Source organism: Strigops habroptila, chromosome 2 (genome assembly GCF_004027225.2).
Source record: "Strigops habroptila isolate Jane chromosome 2, bStrHab1.2.pri, whole genome shotgun sequence".
In the NCBI taxonomy this organism is placed as follows: domain Eukaryota; kingdom Metazoa; phylum Chordata; class Aves; order Psittaciformes; family Psittacidae; genus Strigops; species Strigops habroptila.
Window position 1 is genome coordinate 49,112,637 of NC_044278.2, and position 16,653 is coordinate 49,129,289.

Sequence of the window (16,653 nt, forward strand, 5' to 3'; positions counted from 1 at the left end):
CAAGGTCAGTTAATGCTGGAAACAAATTCAAGAAACTGCTTTTCAAATATTGATTGCTGCCTTTCAGGCACTTCATATATGGTTTCTGACTTTTTAAGTGTGCCTGTGAAGTTTTGAGTCGAAGTCATACAAATGAACCGAAACAGCCTTCAGCAATGATTTTCTGTCTTGTCACAGAGCACTGATTCATGAATACAGGTGGATGACAGTCAGACTGACTGAAGCATTCACTAGTCTCAGATATTTGCCCCGATTCTCTATGGAGACTGCTGCCCCATGACCAAGAAGAACTATAGGTGTTAGGAAGCAATTCATTAGACCACTTTCATTGTGCCCTGCTAAGTCTGCTGGCACTGATTCCAGTTTCCCTCACCACAGAGTGCTGTAAATTTGGGGTTTTTAAGAGCTGCTTCTCTTTTTTCAGCTCTCACAGACATTGGGTAGCAGTTTGTAGACAGGAGGCTGCCAATAACTGAGATTATTAACAGATCTGTTGTCAAATTTCAGTCTTGTTTAATTGTGACTCAGTGCTCTGCCCTCGCGCTGAAATGGACTGGAAAGGCTCAGGGCCAATCACTGCTTCTCCACCAGAAAAAAGAACTGGACAGTGGATGAGGCTTTCTGTATTCCACTGCTGTGCTGGAAACATGCTGGGCTTCCTCTTCTTAAGCAGTAGTGGAGCACACCAGTGGAGTCAAGGCCATGCTGGGGAAGTTGTCAGTGCAGCCTTGAGATGGCTTTGGAGGCTCTGTAGAGCTTTCCCTGTGGCACCTGAGCTCTGTATCAGCACTAGTAAATTTGATAAGCAAATCACAGCCTATCAGATAATGAAGATAACTGATTAAGGTCAATCTCTTTAATTGCATTAATGACTTATGCTCTCCAAAGGTGTATATGCTGTGGAAGGATGAATTTGGCAGTCAGACTTCTATATTATTTTGAAAGTCATAATAAAATATTTGCATATAGACTTCCTTGCCTGTCTGCAGGAGAAGCAGGTATATTTTGGTTTATTCTGAGTAGTTTACGAAATGAGCACTGCTAACAAGCTGATTTTCATGTAGTGTAGTCTTAGGTGGGTGTGGATTAATCACAAAAGCAAGTGAAAAGACAGCCTGTTTAGGTCAAATCTCTTTTTTTCTGTCATTCTCATTACACAAAGGCCTGTAAATCTCCAGCCATAAGGCCAGACAGGTGTACATATGAAAAGAGAACTTAGGCTGTCATTTTCAAACGAGCTGAAGACACTTAGGTGCTATTGAAATGCAGTTTACAGTTCATGAAACTTTCAGTAATTGTTGCTTTCCATAAATTAATATTTATTATCTGTGTTGTAGTAGTAACAAGTACATTTCTCAAGGAAAAGGTTTTGCTGTGTTATGTGCAGGAGATGACTGAAGAAGACTAGTGGGATACTAGCACACAAAAAAATGGATTCACTTGTATATTTGTAATTAATTTTTTTTCTTTTTTTTGGCCTTTGAAGGACAGGCAAAATATGAAAATGAAGCCTCAGCTTGGGGAGGGACAAGTGGAAAGCTCTAGTGTTTGTTCTGCTGGGTACATTTTTGAAACATGACTAACAGGACCAATGCAGTACTGCATAGCTCTCAGAACAATTTGTTGGCCTCAGTTAGAACATAACCTCTAAACTTCAGCACTAATCTTTCCAGAAGGTTTTGGGGTTTTTTAATCCTTCTGTTTATATTCCCCTCCTTAACAACTGTTCTGATTTTAGTTCATTTCTCTCTTTCTCTTAATTAATACCCATCTGTCCCAAGGATTCCTCTGCCTAGTTACAAAAAAAAAAAAAAAGGGCATTGGTAACCTTCCATGCTACAGTATTTAGAGCATCACAAATCATAGCCATATCATGAAAGACATTTGAACATTTCCTTATGCCCCTTGATTGAAAGAGGCTGCTTGGAAATGTGTCTGCACTTTAATCCTTGGGAACATACATCAGTAAACCAGGGACATGAACTACAAAAATACTTAATGGAAAGTAAAATAGATGTTTCGTAAAAATATGATGTTGCAAAAGTAAAGGTGGAATTCCATCATAGGGACTGGTTTTGAGACAATTATTTGTGACTCACAGAAATTAAAGTACTGGCAGCAAAAAATACCATTCAAAGTAGCCTTCCTTTTTGTTTAATACAGGCATATTTTGGTTGTTTCAGCTTGAGTGCACTCTTTTCTCACTCTGTGACAGCTGGGAGGAATACTATTAGGCACAAGGATTTTAATTTTTTTTTTTGTGTGATGGTGGCATGTAGGGAAGATAATTAGGAATGAAGCTCCCTCCCAAACAAGCATGCAGGAAGGCTCACGAGTCACTCAAAGAAAAACTCATAGGTTTCTTATTTAGGTGTGTGGCTTTGTAAAGAATGCAAACAAGGAAAATTTAGACCTAAGAAGTTTGCCTCAAGTTTCACTTCTTTAAATAGGTCTTTAAAACAAACCTGTGTGTTAATATGGGAGAAGAATGTACAGGTTGCTACCCAGGGATCTTACTTGTTGAGTAAAAAAAAAAAAAAAAAAAAAAACAAAAACCCAAAACCAAAAACAAAACACCAGAGGGTTAACTTTTAATTAAAGTGTTTGGATTGTTTTCCAACATTATCTAACTGATCAGCAGTGTTGTTGAAGATAAGGTTGTAATAGTCCTACAGTCATGATGTTATGATAAGAACTCTTTATGTAAAGCTGAAAAAAATTGAGTTGTGGAGCCAACAGGAATTTGTGCATCTGTATCAGAAAAAATAGCTACGAAATAATAAATAAAAATGAACTTGTAGAGTGGAGAATGTTGAGCATGAAGGCATGAGTGTTTGGAAGCTTCTCCAAAATTATATTTTCTGAATACCATTTATGCCACTCTCTGGTAGGATAGGCTAGGCAAACACTGCTTTCAAGTCAACAGTGAAGAGTGTTGACTCTCCCTCTTGACATATGCATCAATGAAACTTTGATAGTTTTGGTATCGTGGTCAGAACAATCCTAGAAAAAGTAACATGTCAGTTGTACCCATTTAATCATGGTTTAATGTGACCACAAACATCACTTGTGCTACAGCATCTGAAACTAAAGCTACTTTAATACAAAACATTTCCAAAATCTGGAGTTTGTAGGTGGTTAATATTAATAGTAAGAATTGCTTTGTTCCAATTTATTGATAAACAAAGTTGCTACTAGAATTAGCAAAAAGGTTTTGAAAATCCTGTTGGATGGCATAGCTACAAACTCATACATCAGATGCATCCCCTAATCTCAAGTGCGAGCATAAATATTTTAGTGATTGTGTTAGTAAGCCTCCTCTGTTGTATCTCACAGCTCCCAACCCACCCACCATTCGAGAAGAGCTCTGTACAGCTTCTTATGATACCATTACTGTCCACTGGACATCAGATGATGAGTTCAGCGTGGTCTCTTATGAGCTGCAGTACACCATCTTCACTGGACAAGCTAATGTTGTTAGTAAGTATAAACCATTTATTCTCTAGTTCTGTTTCCTTTTTGTTTCTCTGTAAAACAAGTGCCTTTAAGTATAAATATGTATGTCAAGAACAAAATGAGAAAATATTTTCTGGGAAGATCTAATGACAAAATTTTAAATCCAAACCAATAATAGTTTCAAAATAATTTCTAATTCAGAATTAATCCAGTTAAAATTTCTTGTGTCTTTTCTAGAACTGCTATATAGTGGCAGCTTTCGAAGACTAAAACCAGTACATATTCCCAAAAGCACAAGTATTGCCCATGTTAACAGGACTTGCCTCTTATGTTCTAGGTCCCTTGTTGCCAATGTAGCAGGGTCAAAGACCTCAGTTCCTTTGGTCAAGTCAGGCACTCGGGAGCCTCTGTTGAACTGGTCATTAGTCAGAACTGCAGCCCTGTTTTCATTTAGATAACCTTGACACCTGGACCTTTGTCAAAAATACAGCTCAAGTCCTTCCCTCTGATTTTTACGGACTTCGAGGCTACAAAGCACTGGTATCAGTATATTCTAAGGCAGCAAACTTCAGTGGAACAACAATTAATATGGTAACTTTGTTCAACTTGTAATTAGATTAAAAAAAGTACTAGATCTTGGGGTGAATTTGAAAACACATAAAGCCAGATTCCTAGTGATTTCTAGTGAATTGCCGAGGTGAGTATCTCCAGAGAGGACGCCTTTATCACCGGAGCGGGGGGAAGCACAGCGCCCAGGACCCTCAGTTCGGAGCGGCAAGAGCGACCGAGGGAGCCTCAAGTCCCCGACAGGACTTGCCCAGGAGCCGGCAGCTCAGCTGGCGCGAGCAGCTGACTCACAGGGGGCGGCGCCAGGAGTGACGGCACCAGCCCTCAGTGGGTAAAAACCCATCCCAGGGAGCGCGAGCGACCAGGAGCGCGGCGCGGCAGTTCAGTTCGCGCGGGCAGCGAGCGGGATGGTGAGCACTCGCCTCAGGAGCAGGGCCCGCCCTGGGAGCTCTGCCCCGGCGGTGGCCAGCGTAGGCACCCAGACAGAGCCGATGAGAGGGGAGGCTGCGGCGCAGACCTCGGAGTGTAGAAAGTGCCTCGACTGGTCTCTTGAGGCGAGGGTGCGCAATGGACAGGGCTGCACTCGGTGCGCCCTGGTGGAGGTCCTCCTGCAGCAGGTGACTGAGCTGCGGGAGGCTGTTGGAGAGCTAAAAGATGCCAGGGAAGCTGAGAGGAAGCTTGGCTGCTTGCTCCAGGCCCAAACTGTGCAGGGGCTGCAAACGTCTAGCACTGCTCATATAGGAAAGAAGGAGGGCAGCAACCCAGGAAGCTGGGAATTAGTCACGAGAAAAACTAACAAAAAAAGGAGGAAGAGGACAATTAATGACAAGGGACTTCCTCCTAAATCTGATGTCCCCACCCAGAACCGCTTCGCGGTTCTGCAGGAGGCTAATGAGAAAGCACCCACCACACCTAATGAGCATCCTGCTGATGCACCAGTAAAGAGGATCGCTACTGGTGCCTCCAGGAAAAAGAGGAGGGTCATAGTAGTAGGGGACTCTGCTTTGAAAGGCACAGAGGCACTCATCTGCCGGCCTGATCCAGTCTCGAGGGAGGTGTGTTGCCTGCCGGGGGCTCGGATCAGGGATGTTGCTGAGAGGCTGCCTGCTCTAGTAGGTCCTGCTGACTATTACCCCCTCCTAGTAGTCCATGTGGGTGCTAGAGATATAGATAGCAGTAGCCTGGAAAACATTAAGAAGGACTACAGAGCCCTGGGAGAGGTGGTTAGGGGCTCTGGAGCTCAGATAGTTTTTTCATCGATTCTCCAGGGCAAAGGGGAGGACCTTAAAAAAGCTAGGTGCATCTGGCAGGTTAATAAATGGTTAGAATGGTGGTGCCATAGTCAGGGGTTTGGCTATTTAGCACATGGGGCTCCATTTGGGAGGCCAGATCTACTGGAGGCTGGTGGAGCTGGTCTGACAAAGAAGGGGAAGAGCTGTTTTGGTAGGAGGCTTGCCAGGCTGGTCAAGAAAGCTTTAAACTAGATGTGTTGGGGGAGGGGAGCATTGATCCATCCCAACATTCCTGGTCAGTTGCCAGCACCTGTAATAAGTGCTTGGAGCGACGTAGAGATATTCCAGCTGCCCCAGCCATTGAGTCGGCTCCATTTGGAGCTCGGCTAAGGTGCCTCTATACAAACGCCGTAGTATGGGGAACAAACAAGAGGAATTAGAGATGTGTGCAAGGCTACGGGAATATGATGTCATTGGTATCACAGAAACATGGTGGGATGGCTCCTATGACTGCAGTGTCGGAATGGAAGGTTACAGGCTGTTTAGAAAAGACAGGCCAGGCAGACGGGGAGGGGGTGTTGCTATCTATGTCAGTGATAGGCTAGAGAGTATGGAACTCTGTCTGGGGGCAGGTGATGAGGTAACAGAGTGTTTGTGGGTCAGGATCAAAGGGAAAACAGCAACGGGGGACTTTACGGTGGGGATCTGTTACAGGCCGCCTGATCAAGAGGACTCTGTGGATGAAGCGCTCTACAGACAGATAGGAGCAGCCTCGCGCTCGCAGGCCCTGGTCCTCATGGGGGTCTTCAACTATCCTGACATCTGTTGGAGGGACGGTATGGCCCGGCACAAGCAATCCAGGAGGTTCCTCGATTGTGTGGAAGACAACTTCCTCTTTCAAGCAATAGAGGAGCCGACGAGGAGAGGTGCCATGCTGGACCTTGTGCTCACCAACAGGGAGGGACTGGTTGGAAATGTAACGCTCCAGGGCAGCCTTGGCTCTAGTGATCACGAGATGGTTGAGTTTGAGATCCTCAGGACAGTGAGAAGAGCATGCAGCAAGCTCACTGCCCTGGACTTCAAGAAAGCAGACTTTGGCCTCTTCAGGAACCTCCTTAGTAAGGTTTCATGGGATACAGTCCTAGAGAGCAGGGGGGCCCAAGACTGCTGGTCAATATTCAAGGATCACCTGCTACGTGCTCAAGAGTGTTGCATCCCAACTAGAAGAAAGTGCAGCAGGAGGGCCAGGAGACCTCTTTGGATGGACAAGGAGCTGCTGAGGAAACTTAGAGGGAAAAAAGAAGCTTATAGAAGGTGGAAGCGAGGACAGGCGGCCTGGGAAGAATATAGGAGCATTGCCCGAGAAGCTAGGGACCAGGTTAGGAAAGCTAAGGCCCAGCTAGAATGAAGTTTAGGAGAGGATCAGGTTCGAGACCATCCTAAGAACCTGAACGTGCACAAGTCCATGGGACCTGATGAAATCCATCCACGGGTCCTGAAGGAGCTGGCGAATGAAGTTGCTAAGCCACTGTCCATCATATTCGAAAAATCCTGGCAGTCAGATGAAGTTCCCGATGACTGGAAGAAGGGTAATATAACCCCCATTTTCAAGAAGGGGAAGGTGGAAGACCCGGGGAACTACAGACCAGTCAGTCTCACCTCTGTGCCTGGCAAAATCTTGGGACAGTTTCTCCTGGAAAACATGGTAAGGCACATGAAAAACAGCGAGGTGGTTGGTGACAGCCAACATGGCTTCACTAAGAGGAGATCCTGCCTGACCAATTTGGTGGCCTTCTATGATGGAGCCATGGAACTGATGGACAGGGGCAGAGCAGTTGACGTCATCTACCTGGACTTGTGCAAAGCGTTCGACACTGTCCCGCACGACATCCTTGTCTCTAAATTGGAGAGACATCAATTTGATAGATGGACCACTCGGTGGATAAAGAACTGGCTCGATGGCCGCACGCAAAGAGTTGTGGTAAATGGCTCGATGTCCAGTTGGAAACCTGTAACGAGTGGTGTCCCTCAGGGATCAGTGTTGGGACCGGTCCTGTTCAACATCTTTTTTGGTGACATGGACAGTGGGATTGAGTGCGCCCTCAGCAAGTTTGCCGACGACACCAAGCTGTGTGGTTCGGTTGATACGCTGGAGGGAAGGGATGCCATCCAGAGGGACCTTGACACGCTTGTGAGGTGGGCCGATGCCAACCTTATGAAGTTTAACCAAGCCAAGTGTAAGGTCCTACACCTGGGTCGGGGCAATCCCAGGCACTGCTACAGGCTGGGCAGAGAAGAGATTCAGAGCAGCCCTGCAGAAAAGGACTTGGGGGTGTTGGTTGACGAGAAGCTTAACATGAGTCGGCAGTGTGCGCTTGCAGCCCAGAAAGCCAACCGTATCCTGGGCTGCATCAAAAGAAGCATGACCAGCAGGTCGAAGGAGGTGATCCTGCCCCTCTACTCTGCTCTCGTGAGACCTCACTTGGAGTACTGTGTACAGTTCTGGTGTCCTCAACATAAAAAGGACATGGAGCTGTTGGAGCGAGTCCAGAGGAGGGCCACGAGGATGATAAGAGGGCTGGAGCACCTCCCGTATGAAGACAGGCTGAGAGAGTTGGGGCTGTTCAGCCTGGAGAAGAGAAGGCTGCGTGGTGACCTCATAGCAGCCTTCCAGTATCTGAAGGGGGTCTACAAGGATGCTGGGGAGGGACTCTTCCTTAGGGACTGTAGTGGTAGGACAAGGGGTAATGGGTTCAAACTTAAACAGGGGAAGTTTAGACTAGATATAAGGAAGAAGTTCTTTACAGTGAGGGTGGTGAAGCACTGGAATGGATTGCCCAGGGAGGTTGTGGATGCTCCATCCCTGGCGGTGTTCAAGGCCAGGTTGGACAGAGCCTTGAACCACATGGTTTAGGGCAAGGTGTCCCTGCCCATGGCAGGGGGGTTGGAACTAGATGATCTTAAGGTCCTTTTCAACCCTTACGATTCTATGATTCTATATTAGTAATCATTGCTTTATGTTTGCATTGCAGAACATTTTTTATTAAATACACTCCCTGTTTTGAATCTGTGGCTTTCCTTAATGAACAAACTTGCTGATTATTCCTTGGATTCTTTTGTTGTTACGTAACTATTCCTCCGAGAAAAAAAATATTTTTTAAATTTTCGCCAGGAAGTCAGCACTTCTGGGTTCAGTGCATAGGGATCATTAACTATGAATTTGGAGAAGTCATTTAACTTCTTCCTGTTCCCTGTATGTTTAATGGGAACACCACTAACTGACACATACTTGCTTTATGAAACAAGGATCTCGAAAAGAACCAAATCAATCAAAAGGTGGAATTTGTTCAGTCAACGTGTATTTCAATTATGAACTCATTGCCCCAGAGGGTTGTGGGTTTCAGTTCAAGAGATGACTAGGCAGATCACACAAGAAAAATCCACTGAGAACAATGCAGTGCAGAGACTTCCTTCTGGCTCAGGAAGTCCCAGAGCTGTGAGCTATTGAGATCTGCCAGAGCATGGTGAGAAATGATGGCTGTGTGCTTTGTCCACCACCAGACACCCCAGCCACTCACTGAGCTAGATAGGCTTAGTTTTGACCCAGTGCAGGAATGTTTTTCTTCTTACAAAATTGACTGAGATACTTCGATGAAAGTCAGTGCTGCAGACATGTTTGCATACTTTATGGAAAAATGTATAATCTATGCCAATTTCAGTACTGAGCCAAACTTTTGCACTGACACCTTTGTTACTGCATGCACCTCATTTTGTCACTAAACTGGAGTTACTTCTCCAAGCCATCTGAAAGGATATCTGAGGATTCATGTGATGGCATTTTAACACAATTTTTAAGTAGCATACCGTGAATATAATATGATATTCAGGATTGACTGAAAAATAAGGTGGACTATTGGAAATTTTATTAGTGTTTTGCCAAAACTCTATTTAGTATTTCACTAAACAACCTAATTTTAAACACTGCAAAAATTAAGACTTCTGGAAAGATGAAGTAAACTTCAACACATGGTCCTACATCCGAGCAAGCTGGATAACAAAAAGATCTATTAGTAACTTGGAACCAGTTGAAGCAAGGTAGATAACGAAGGAAAAGCTTCTCTGATTAGTCACTACTAAGCAGGCAGGACTTAATGACAACATAGTTCATTGGTTTTTTTCTAACCATTATTATCGATGGCTTTATGCTAGAAGACTTTATGCAAGTCAGCTACTGGCACTATGCGTGAACAGAGCAGCAGAAAGTTGTGCCGTTTCCACACTTCTGTGATGTCGGATTTTACTCTTTGCTTACTATTGAATAAATAAGAAGGTATTCATTTTTAGGCTGTATTGCAGGTTTCCCATGTGGAGGTGAAAGCTTTGATCTGCAAAACATGTATCAATTAGTCTACTTTCAGAAATGCAATATGATAATTTTGGGGTATAGCATGAAATGCTCAGTTTGCAGTCTGAACTTTCATTTTACTGCTTTGCAGAAATGGTGTCATTAAAAGTTTGAAGAGAGAACAAATTAACACTGTAAGAAACTTTGTTTACAAAATGCTCTGAAGACCTTAAATCACAGTAAGAAGAAATGACAGAACTGGCCCTTTTTCTTTGCTTATCTGTCTCTCTCTCTCTCTCTTTTTTCTTAACACACAGTTCTTACACAAACATCCTGGCTGTTAGTTTCAGTTTAATTGAAAGGTATAATGATAACCCAAATTTGTACATGCTTACGGAAGTATATGTGGAAGCGTTTTATAAATGTTGCAAAGCTTTTTTTTAATCTAATTATTTAATGTGGACTTGAACACCTCCAATTGAGATTCCTGCCAAATCGAACTACTACAGATCTGCCCAGGTTTCTAAAGCATGAGACTCTTCCAGTTCATTCCAACTTCCACTGGTACTGGAAATTTGCCCACTAATGTCCTGATTTTGCTCGGAAGACTGCTTGGATATTTCTTCACATTGCCGGATTATACTTTTTGTCCTGCAGAAGGGTCTAATGTTCAAACTTTCATGAATTACTATACAAGATTTAGCCTAGAATATTGGAGTGTACTGTAGCAGTGTGGTTGAATGCAGCCTTCATGGCTTCATGAGGTGGTGCTAGGTGATATTTTATTTTTTTTAATCCTGTTTTAGTTGAATAGATTTTGGATTAGCAGAAATTTCTTTCGATTTATGTCATTTGCATGCTATTGCATACAATTATTTTTTAAATTTATTTCTTTGTCATATCCCAATAATTTTCCATTGGTATTGTGTGTTGCCTGCAGCAGATAATGTAAACAGGTTCACAGAGTGTCTTCAGTTCTGTGTTTTTGTAGCTATGAATTAGCCACGAGGGACTAGCTGGAGTACTGCATTAAACCAACAAGTCTTTTTCCCCTGAGACAATAGGAATCACTTTGCATACATACCCACCTACCGTGCTAATGGAGGCTGTTATTTTGGAATCTCTTTCTTAAAACCACATAGCCAGCCTGACTGGGCTTTCCACTCCTCAGTACATTTCCCCCACCAGAGGCATATATCATTCAGAGATTGCTAAGAATTCAGTAACAAAAGCAAGCAATGCTATGTTTTTCTAGTGTATTTTCTATCCAAGATAATCAACTATATTCTTTTTTATTAACTGAAAAATTGGAGGGTTAACATTTGATGGAAAAGATCCAAATAGAGTACTTCATTTTGAATCCTATTTCATACAGGAAAGATTATTTCCATGTGGCCAAACTGCTTGGCTATAGTGCTTGGCAGCCCTGTTCTATGCATAAGAGCAATACTGAACTTTAAATTAAGCAGGCTTTACTAAAGCAGTTGTTCTCAGAGTCATACCATTCTCACATTTGCATTTCTGAGAGGCAGCTAATCACCTGCAATCTGAATATTGTAAAGGCTTTTAAAATGACTTTGTCACTATCTAGCTAACATGCATTATAATTTCATTATCCCATTTCAATAGATTTTCAAGTATTCATTGAGCATGCATTTTTTTAACATCATGGATTTGCTTTAGTGTGCTTCAGGAAGGTTAAAATTTAAACACCCAGTTTTCTGCTGTTATGCAAGATGTCTTCAAGAAAAACACATCTGTCTTCAAGACAAAAAGCAGTAAATAATTCTCTCTTTCCTGGTAAATTAGGTTAGTTAATTACATCGGCTAAATACTAAAAATCACTGTATTAAGGATACAGTGCATTTAAAGAACCTTGTCAGTGTTACATGGTTACTCTTCCTGTAAGATAGCATAACATTTTTTTGAAGGAGCTAAAACAATTAGGAGCCCAAGCTTCCATGAAAAACTGTTAATCTATTATTCACGAATTAATTTCTGAATATTCTAGCTTTTGTCTGTTTCTGGAAGTTTTAATTTATTAAAAATAGATTCCTTATAATCTTCAGATTGCTGTTGAGGATTTTAGTGTCTTTTAATGGCACAAAACCAAATTTGAGATAAAACCAAGAAAACTTCTGCTTCTTGAAAAGTATATAGAGTGTATTTCTTAAAAAAAAGTGATATGTTTTACAGCAATCCTCCATATATTATTTTCTTTCATGTTGGAATGCAGAGTGGGGGTGGAGAGCTATCCTCCCAATTTCAATTGGTAATAATTTATTTAGAAAGCATTTAAAAATAATTAAAATACTCAAGAGATGAAATAACCTTCACATGACTTTTCTTCTTCTCTTACAATTTTCAAGAAGATGTATTTTATTAAAATCTACCAGTGTAAATTTTAGGAGGATTTACACCTTGGGATTTTTCCCATCTGTTTTTTAAAGTGCATCAAGAGCCAACACCAGGGAAATGGCTTTACAAATTATTACCTCCAGATTCTGAGGAACTTTTTTTGAAAACTCACACATCCTGTATGGACATCACTGTGCTCACTGCACCATTCCAGGATGTAATTTAAATTCTCTGCATTTTTGTAGGCTACAGTTTTGAAATACATTGTTTTACCACCTGCATAACCCTGTAAAAAGCCCGAGGTTTTTGAAACAAGAAACCTGAATTCAGCCTGGATTAGGAGTGGGTACAATAGCAGACCCTTAGCTCCTGCTGCTGCGCCAGTGAGGAGATGTGTGCTTTTCTATTTAACCTGCTGACACCAGCAGGGAGCTGAGAGGGCAGACGCTACCCCTGGATGACCGCATTACCACGCTTCTTGCTTATTTCCATGAACTTTCTTAATCATCTTTTTTGCATTCAGAAAAGAAAGGCTGTCCTGACAAGGCATAACTGAAGACAAATTCTTTTGATGCAGTGACATACCTAAAAGCTGAACTTGGCTGCTGTTAGTTACTATTCTCCATTTTAAAGGATTTTGGACTTGTATTTTGATGCATTCAAAAGTAATTCCCAAGATTTTTGAATCAAAGTTCAATTTAAAGGCTGTTATCAAATATCTCACAGTCAGGAAGCACATGGACACATCACAGAGCCCCTTGGTGCACAGGTAAGAGCCGAGCTTGTTGGGATAGCAAGGTTTGTTGAGCAACGTAACCAGGTCATGCAAATCCAACATTCATTGTACACTGGTAGTCGTGGCAGCAGAAGCCAATATGTAGCAATACCTAAAATTATTGTGACTCTGCCTTCTATACACGGAAATCTAAATTAACCCTTAACTGGATTATTTAATAATACAATAATTTACTCTTTGTAAGTATTTACAGACTAGTGAGTAATGAGTATGCGATTCTATGTATAAATCCACATATGCAGGAGGAGAGGACAGACTGGAGAGGAGACTCAAAGCAATGTAACTGTAGCTTTACAGTCCTTCATATACCTATTTAGATCCAAGTTTTATACTTCATTAAGGAGCAATCAGCCTCTGGAGAACAGCCTAAAAAGTGTAAAGCAAGCTTTGAACATGTGCCCTTTAGAGATCTGTAGTGACTAAACAAATCTAGTTTCGATATGACTTAGCAAAATCTGGGCATTCTGGGTCTGTGTAAGGGTTTGTTTATATATGGCTTATGTATACCTAGACCTTTGCTTCCAAAGTGTGGTTGTGGAAAGAAAAGAGGTTTCTAGAATCTCTGGACCCATCCTGCTTACTGTCATATGTTATTTGATACCTCAACAGAGGCATCTGAGTTAAGGAGTCCTTGGTCATACTGGACTCCCTCTAAGTCCAGTGCTTCATTTTGTGTTGTTTTAACTTAACACTTACTTTACAATAGCACCTGGGACCCAGGTAAGTGATGGTCCCAATCCAAAATCAATGTGGTAGTTCAGCTACAGAGCAAGTGTGCCTTTGCTCTAGTAACTGTGGCAAATTTTTATTGGAAAAAGATGAGGATTCCTCTGAGCAGTCAGTGAAATATTTTATGCCAGGAAACTGCTGCCTTTATTTCCTTTCTTTCTCTCACGAAACCTGGTCACACCAGACTACACAAATAAATGTATGTTTCAGTGAAACAAGACATGGACTGATGTTGATACAAGCAGTTACTACAAATGCTAGGCACAACTGGGGTTATCATGGGGTATAACACTGGGTTCTTTTTTTTTCAGGAGGTAGACAGATGATTGCTCTATATGATCTAGTTTTTCAGTATTCTTGAGAAAAACAGTGCTGCAAGGTTGCCTTTCTTTGCAGCTTCTATTCATATATAGCAAACTGTTTGAATCTCTTATAGCTGATAGTTAGGGAGGCTATGTGTGATCAGGATGCTTACTGGTTGGAGCATAAAGAACATACTAGAATTAGGTTTTCCCACTTTACACCAGGAAACTACAACAACAAAATATTCTGCTAAATCATGGTCCAAAGGCCACAAACCACATGTGAGTTCAGCCACAGTTTTAGACTTCCAGACTTCAAAGCAGGTGGTGGTGGCGGTGTTCATCTCACCTCATTTCAAATAACTGAAATTAGAGATCTCGCCTATGCTACTCATCTAGGCTTCTGTGGCCAATAAAAGAGAGGCACTTGTAGTAGGATGTTAGCAACTGGAGAAATGAAACTACTCACTGATTTCTGCCTCTCCTCAGAGTCCAGAAAAATAGGTTAGGCATTCCAGCTCTTTATTAGATGACAAGGTGATACAAGTCCTACCTGAAACTATGCCTCAGTTACCTATTTGCACAGCAGGACGAATGGCTGCCTGGCTCTCAAGAAGGCTATGTATGTATAGAGAGAACTTTGAGACAAAAGCTACATAATTCTTGGTTTGAAATCTGGGGTTGAGTTCTGTTCCTAATGAGCTTTTGTTATGAAAAGCACATCCCAAATTAGAAAGGAATCTCCCAGTATGGCTATAAATTGTCTATGAGTCTGTAAACCTGTGTCACAGGTCTTTTTCTTTCAAGTTTTTTGTTCAGTAGTCTATTTATTTTTACTTTATGTAAAGGTTTTGTATTGCCTAATACGCAGAGCTGAAATTACTAGTGACTTCTAAAGGATTCTCTTCACTAGTACCTACAGGTTTGCTGGTAAAACGTGAGTTAAAAGCTGAAAGCTGTTTTTTAATAACACAACAGCTTTCATAACATGTTCTATGCCTAGTAAAGGCAGAGACCAAGAAGTCTGTCGGGTTCCTAATCCAGTCAAACATTTTTCTTTTGAAGTTTTCCAGCATTACATATTCACACACATGCATACATTTCCATCTGCATGTATCTTTTTCTAGCTGTATAACTACATAAAAGATTGCGAGCATACACACATTTCATGAATCTTTAATTTGTTATTTATGTAAACATTTATAATAAGATAGCTATCAGACTGGGAATCTGTTAGACCAGGAGCTGTTCAAAATGTACAGCAAGTAATATGGGTGATTGACTGCCATTGCAGTTGTATCACAGTAGGAAAAATTTACAGGGATAAGTTGATTTTAATGGAGTATTTTCCTGTTTTGATGATTATATTGCTCCTCCCTTATTTTACTTACTTCCTAAATATTATACTTCAGTAGTAGGCAGAAAATGTACCCCAAAAATTTTGTAACTGGAAAATTATGTAGCTCTTCCCCAGATGACATGTGACCATGAGGACACAAATAAAAAAGTTGCATCCATCAAATTTACTGTCTTAGATTACATTTTGGCAAAGTCTGGAGCGTAAAAGCCAAAGCTTGCTCTGAAGCCCATGTTCCACCCTGTTTGGCTTCCCATGATTTGCTTCAGGTCCTGAAGAATGCATACCTGGGGACTCAGCAAAGGTGCCTCCCCAGCCCTGCTAGCTTCACTATTTATGTTAGTTTTCTGAGGCTTAAACTGAGCTCATTAATCCAAACAGTAGACTGATGGGATCTCCATAATCCTCTAGTTCTTAAGCAATAAAGAATTCCTTGTGCTGGAATATGAAAAATCTCAGATTGCTCATGCCTCCACTGAGTTATTTCTTAAATGCCCATTTTTCATGGTTGACTTCACATAGCAAGAACTTAAAAGGTGCCTTGGCTGAGGGCTGATGAAATGAGTTAGTGGCATTAAGTAGCGATATAGTAAATGTAACAGCACTTTAAAAGGCAGAGAAGCAAAATTCATATCCGTTGTTGGGTGCTTGGGAGTGCTCTAATGTTCCTCTCTTACAAAGTGTTTAGTATGTTATGACTGATGTGCTCTGTTTGAAATTGCAGGTTTATGCAACTCAGCCGACAGCTGGATGATTGTTCCCAATATCAAACAAAACCACTACACCGTGCATGGGTTACAGAGTGGCACTAAGTACATCTTCATTGTTAAGGCCATTAATCAGGCAGGCAGCAGAAGCAGCGAGCCCGGCAAGCTCAAGACAAACAGTGAGTAACGTGAGATCCGGCACGCACGCATTCTTCTCCTTTCTTGCCTTCTTTTCTGGGTTTGATCTTTGGAAGATACAAGAGCACAGAGCAGTTAAACTTATTTAAAGTGCTTATCACAATGAAAGCCACTTATTTAACTCAATTCAAGGTTACCAGAATCTTCAGCAGTGCAGAAATTACTTTTCTTTTTTGAGAGAGAAACATCTGTAATTTGGTCACTGGAAATATCATTTAGGAACAGAGCCATCACATGTGAAATGATTGAAAATACTCTTTTGTGGTTTTGTTTTCATGTCTTCTCTATTCGTTTTCCTCTACAAAGCAAAAGCTTTTCTTGTGTTTGCAGTAAAACATTTTAATTTTGTATAGTGTTCATAAGATAATTGCTAGTTTAATTTTATCCTCCAAAATGATCTCTTTCTTGGGATACTGGAAAACTTCTTAACTCCATCCACTTCACTTTTTATGGAGTTCAAGAAGGTGGTAGAGTAGTCAGAGATCCCACTTCAAAGAAACAATGGTTACACAAATTATTATCAGATGTAGCATAGCAATTTTAAGACTGGTTTTCAACCTTTTTCTTCATGTGCCACAGTCAACCCCTCAGACATGCAGTCATCGT

General features: G+C 41.5%; 1 protein-coding gene across 3 annotated transcripts in view; it reads left to right on the forward strand.

Annotated features, from left to right (window-relative positions):
• Window positions 1-16,653, forward strand: part of MID1 (midline 1) — a 265,230-nt gene that overhangs the window by 232,414 nt on the left and 16,163 nt on the right. For all 3 annotated transcript variants that reach the window (XM_030476901.1, XM_030476899.2, XM_030476900.1), the window contains exons 7-8: window positions 3,337-3,480; window positions 15,867-16,028. In XM_030476901.1, coding sequence (XP_030332761.1) covers window positions 3,337-3,480; window positions 15,867-16,028 — 306 coding nt within the window. The remainder of the gene's footprint in view (window positions 1-3,336; window positions 3,481-15,866; window positions 16,029-16,653) is intronic.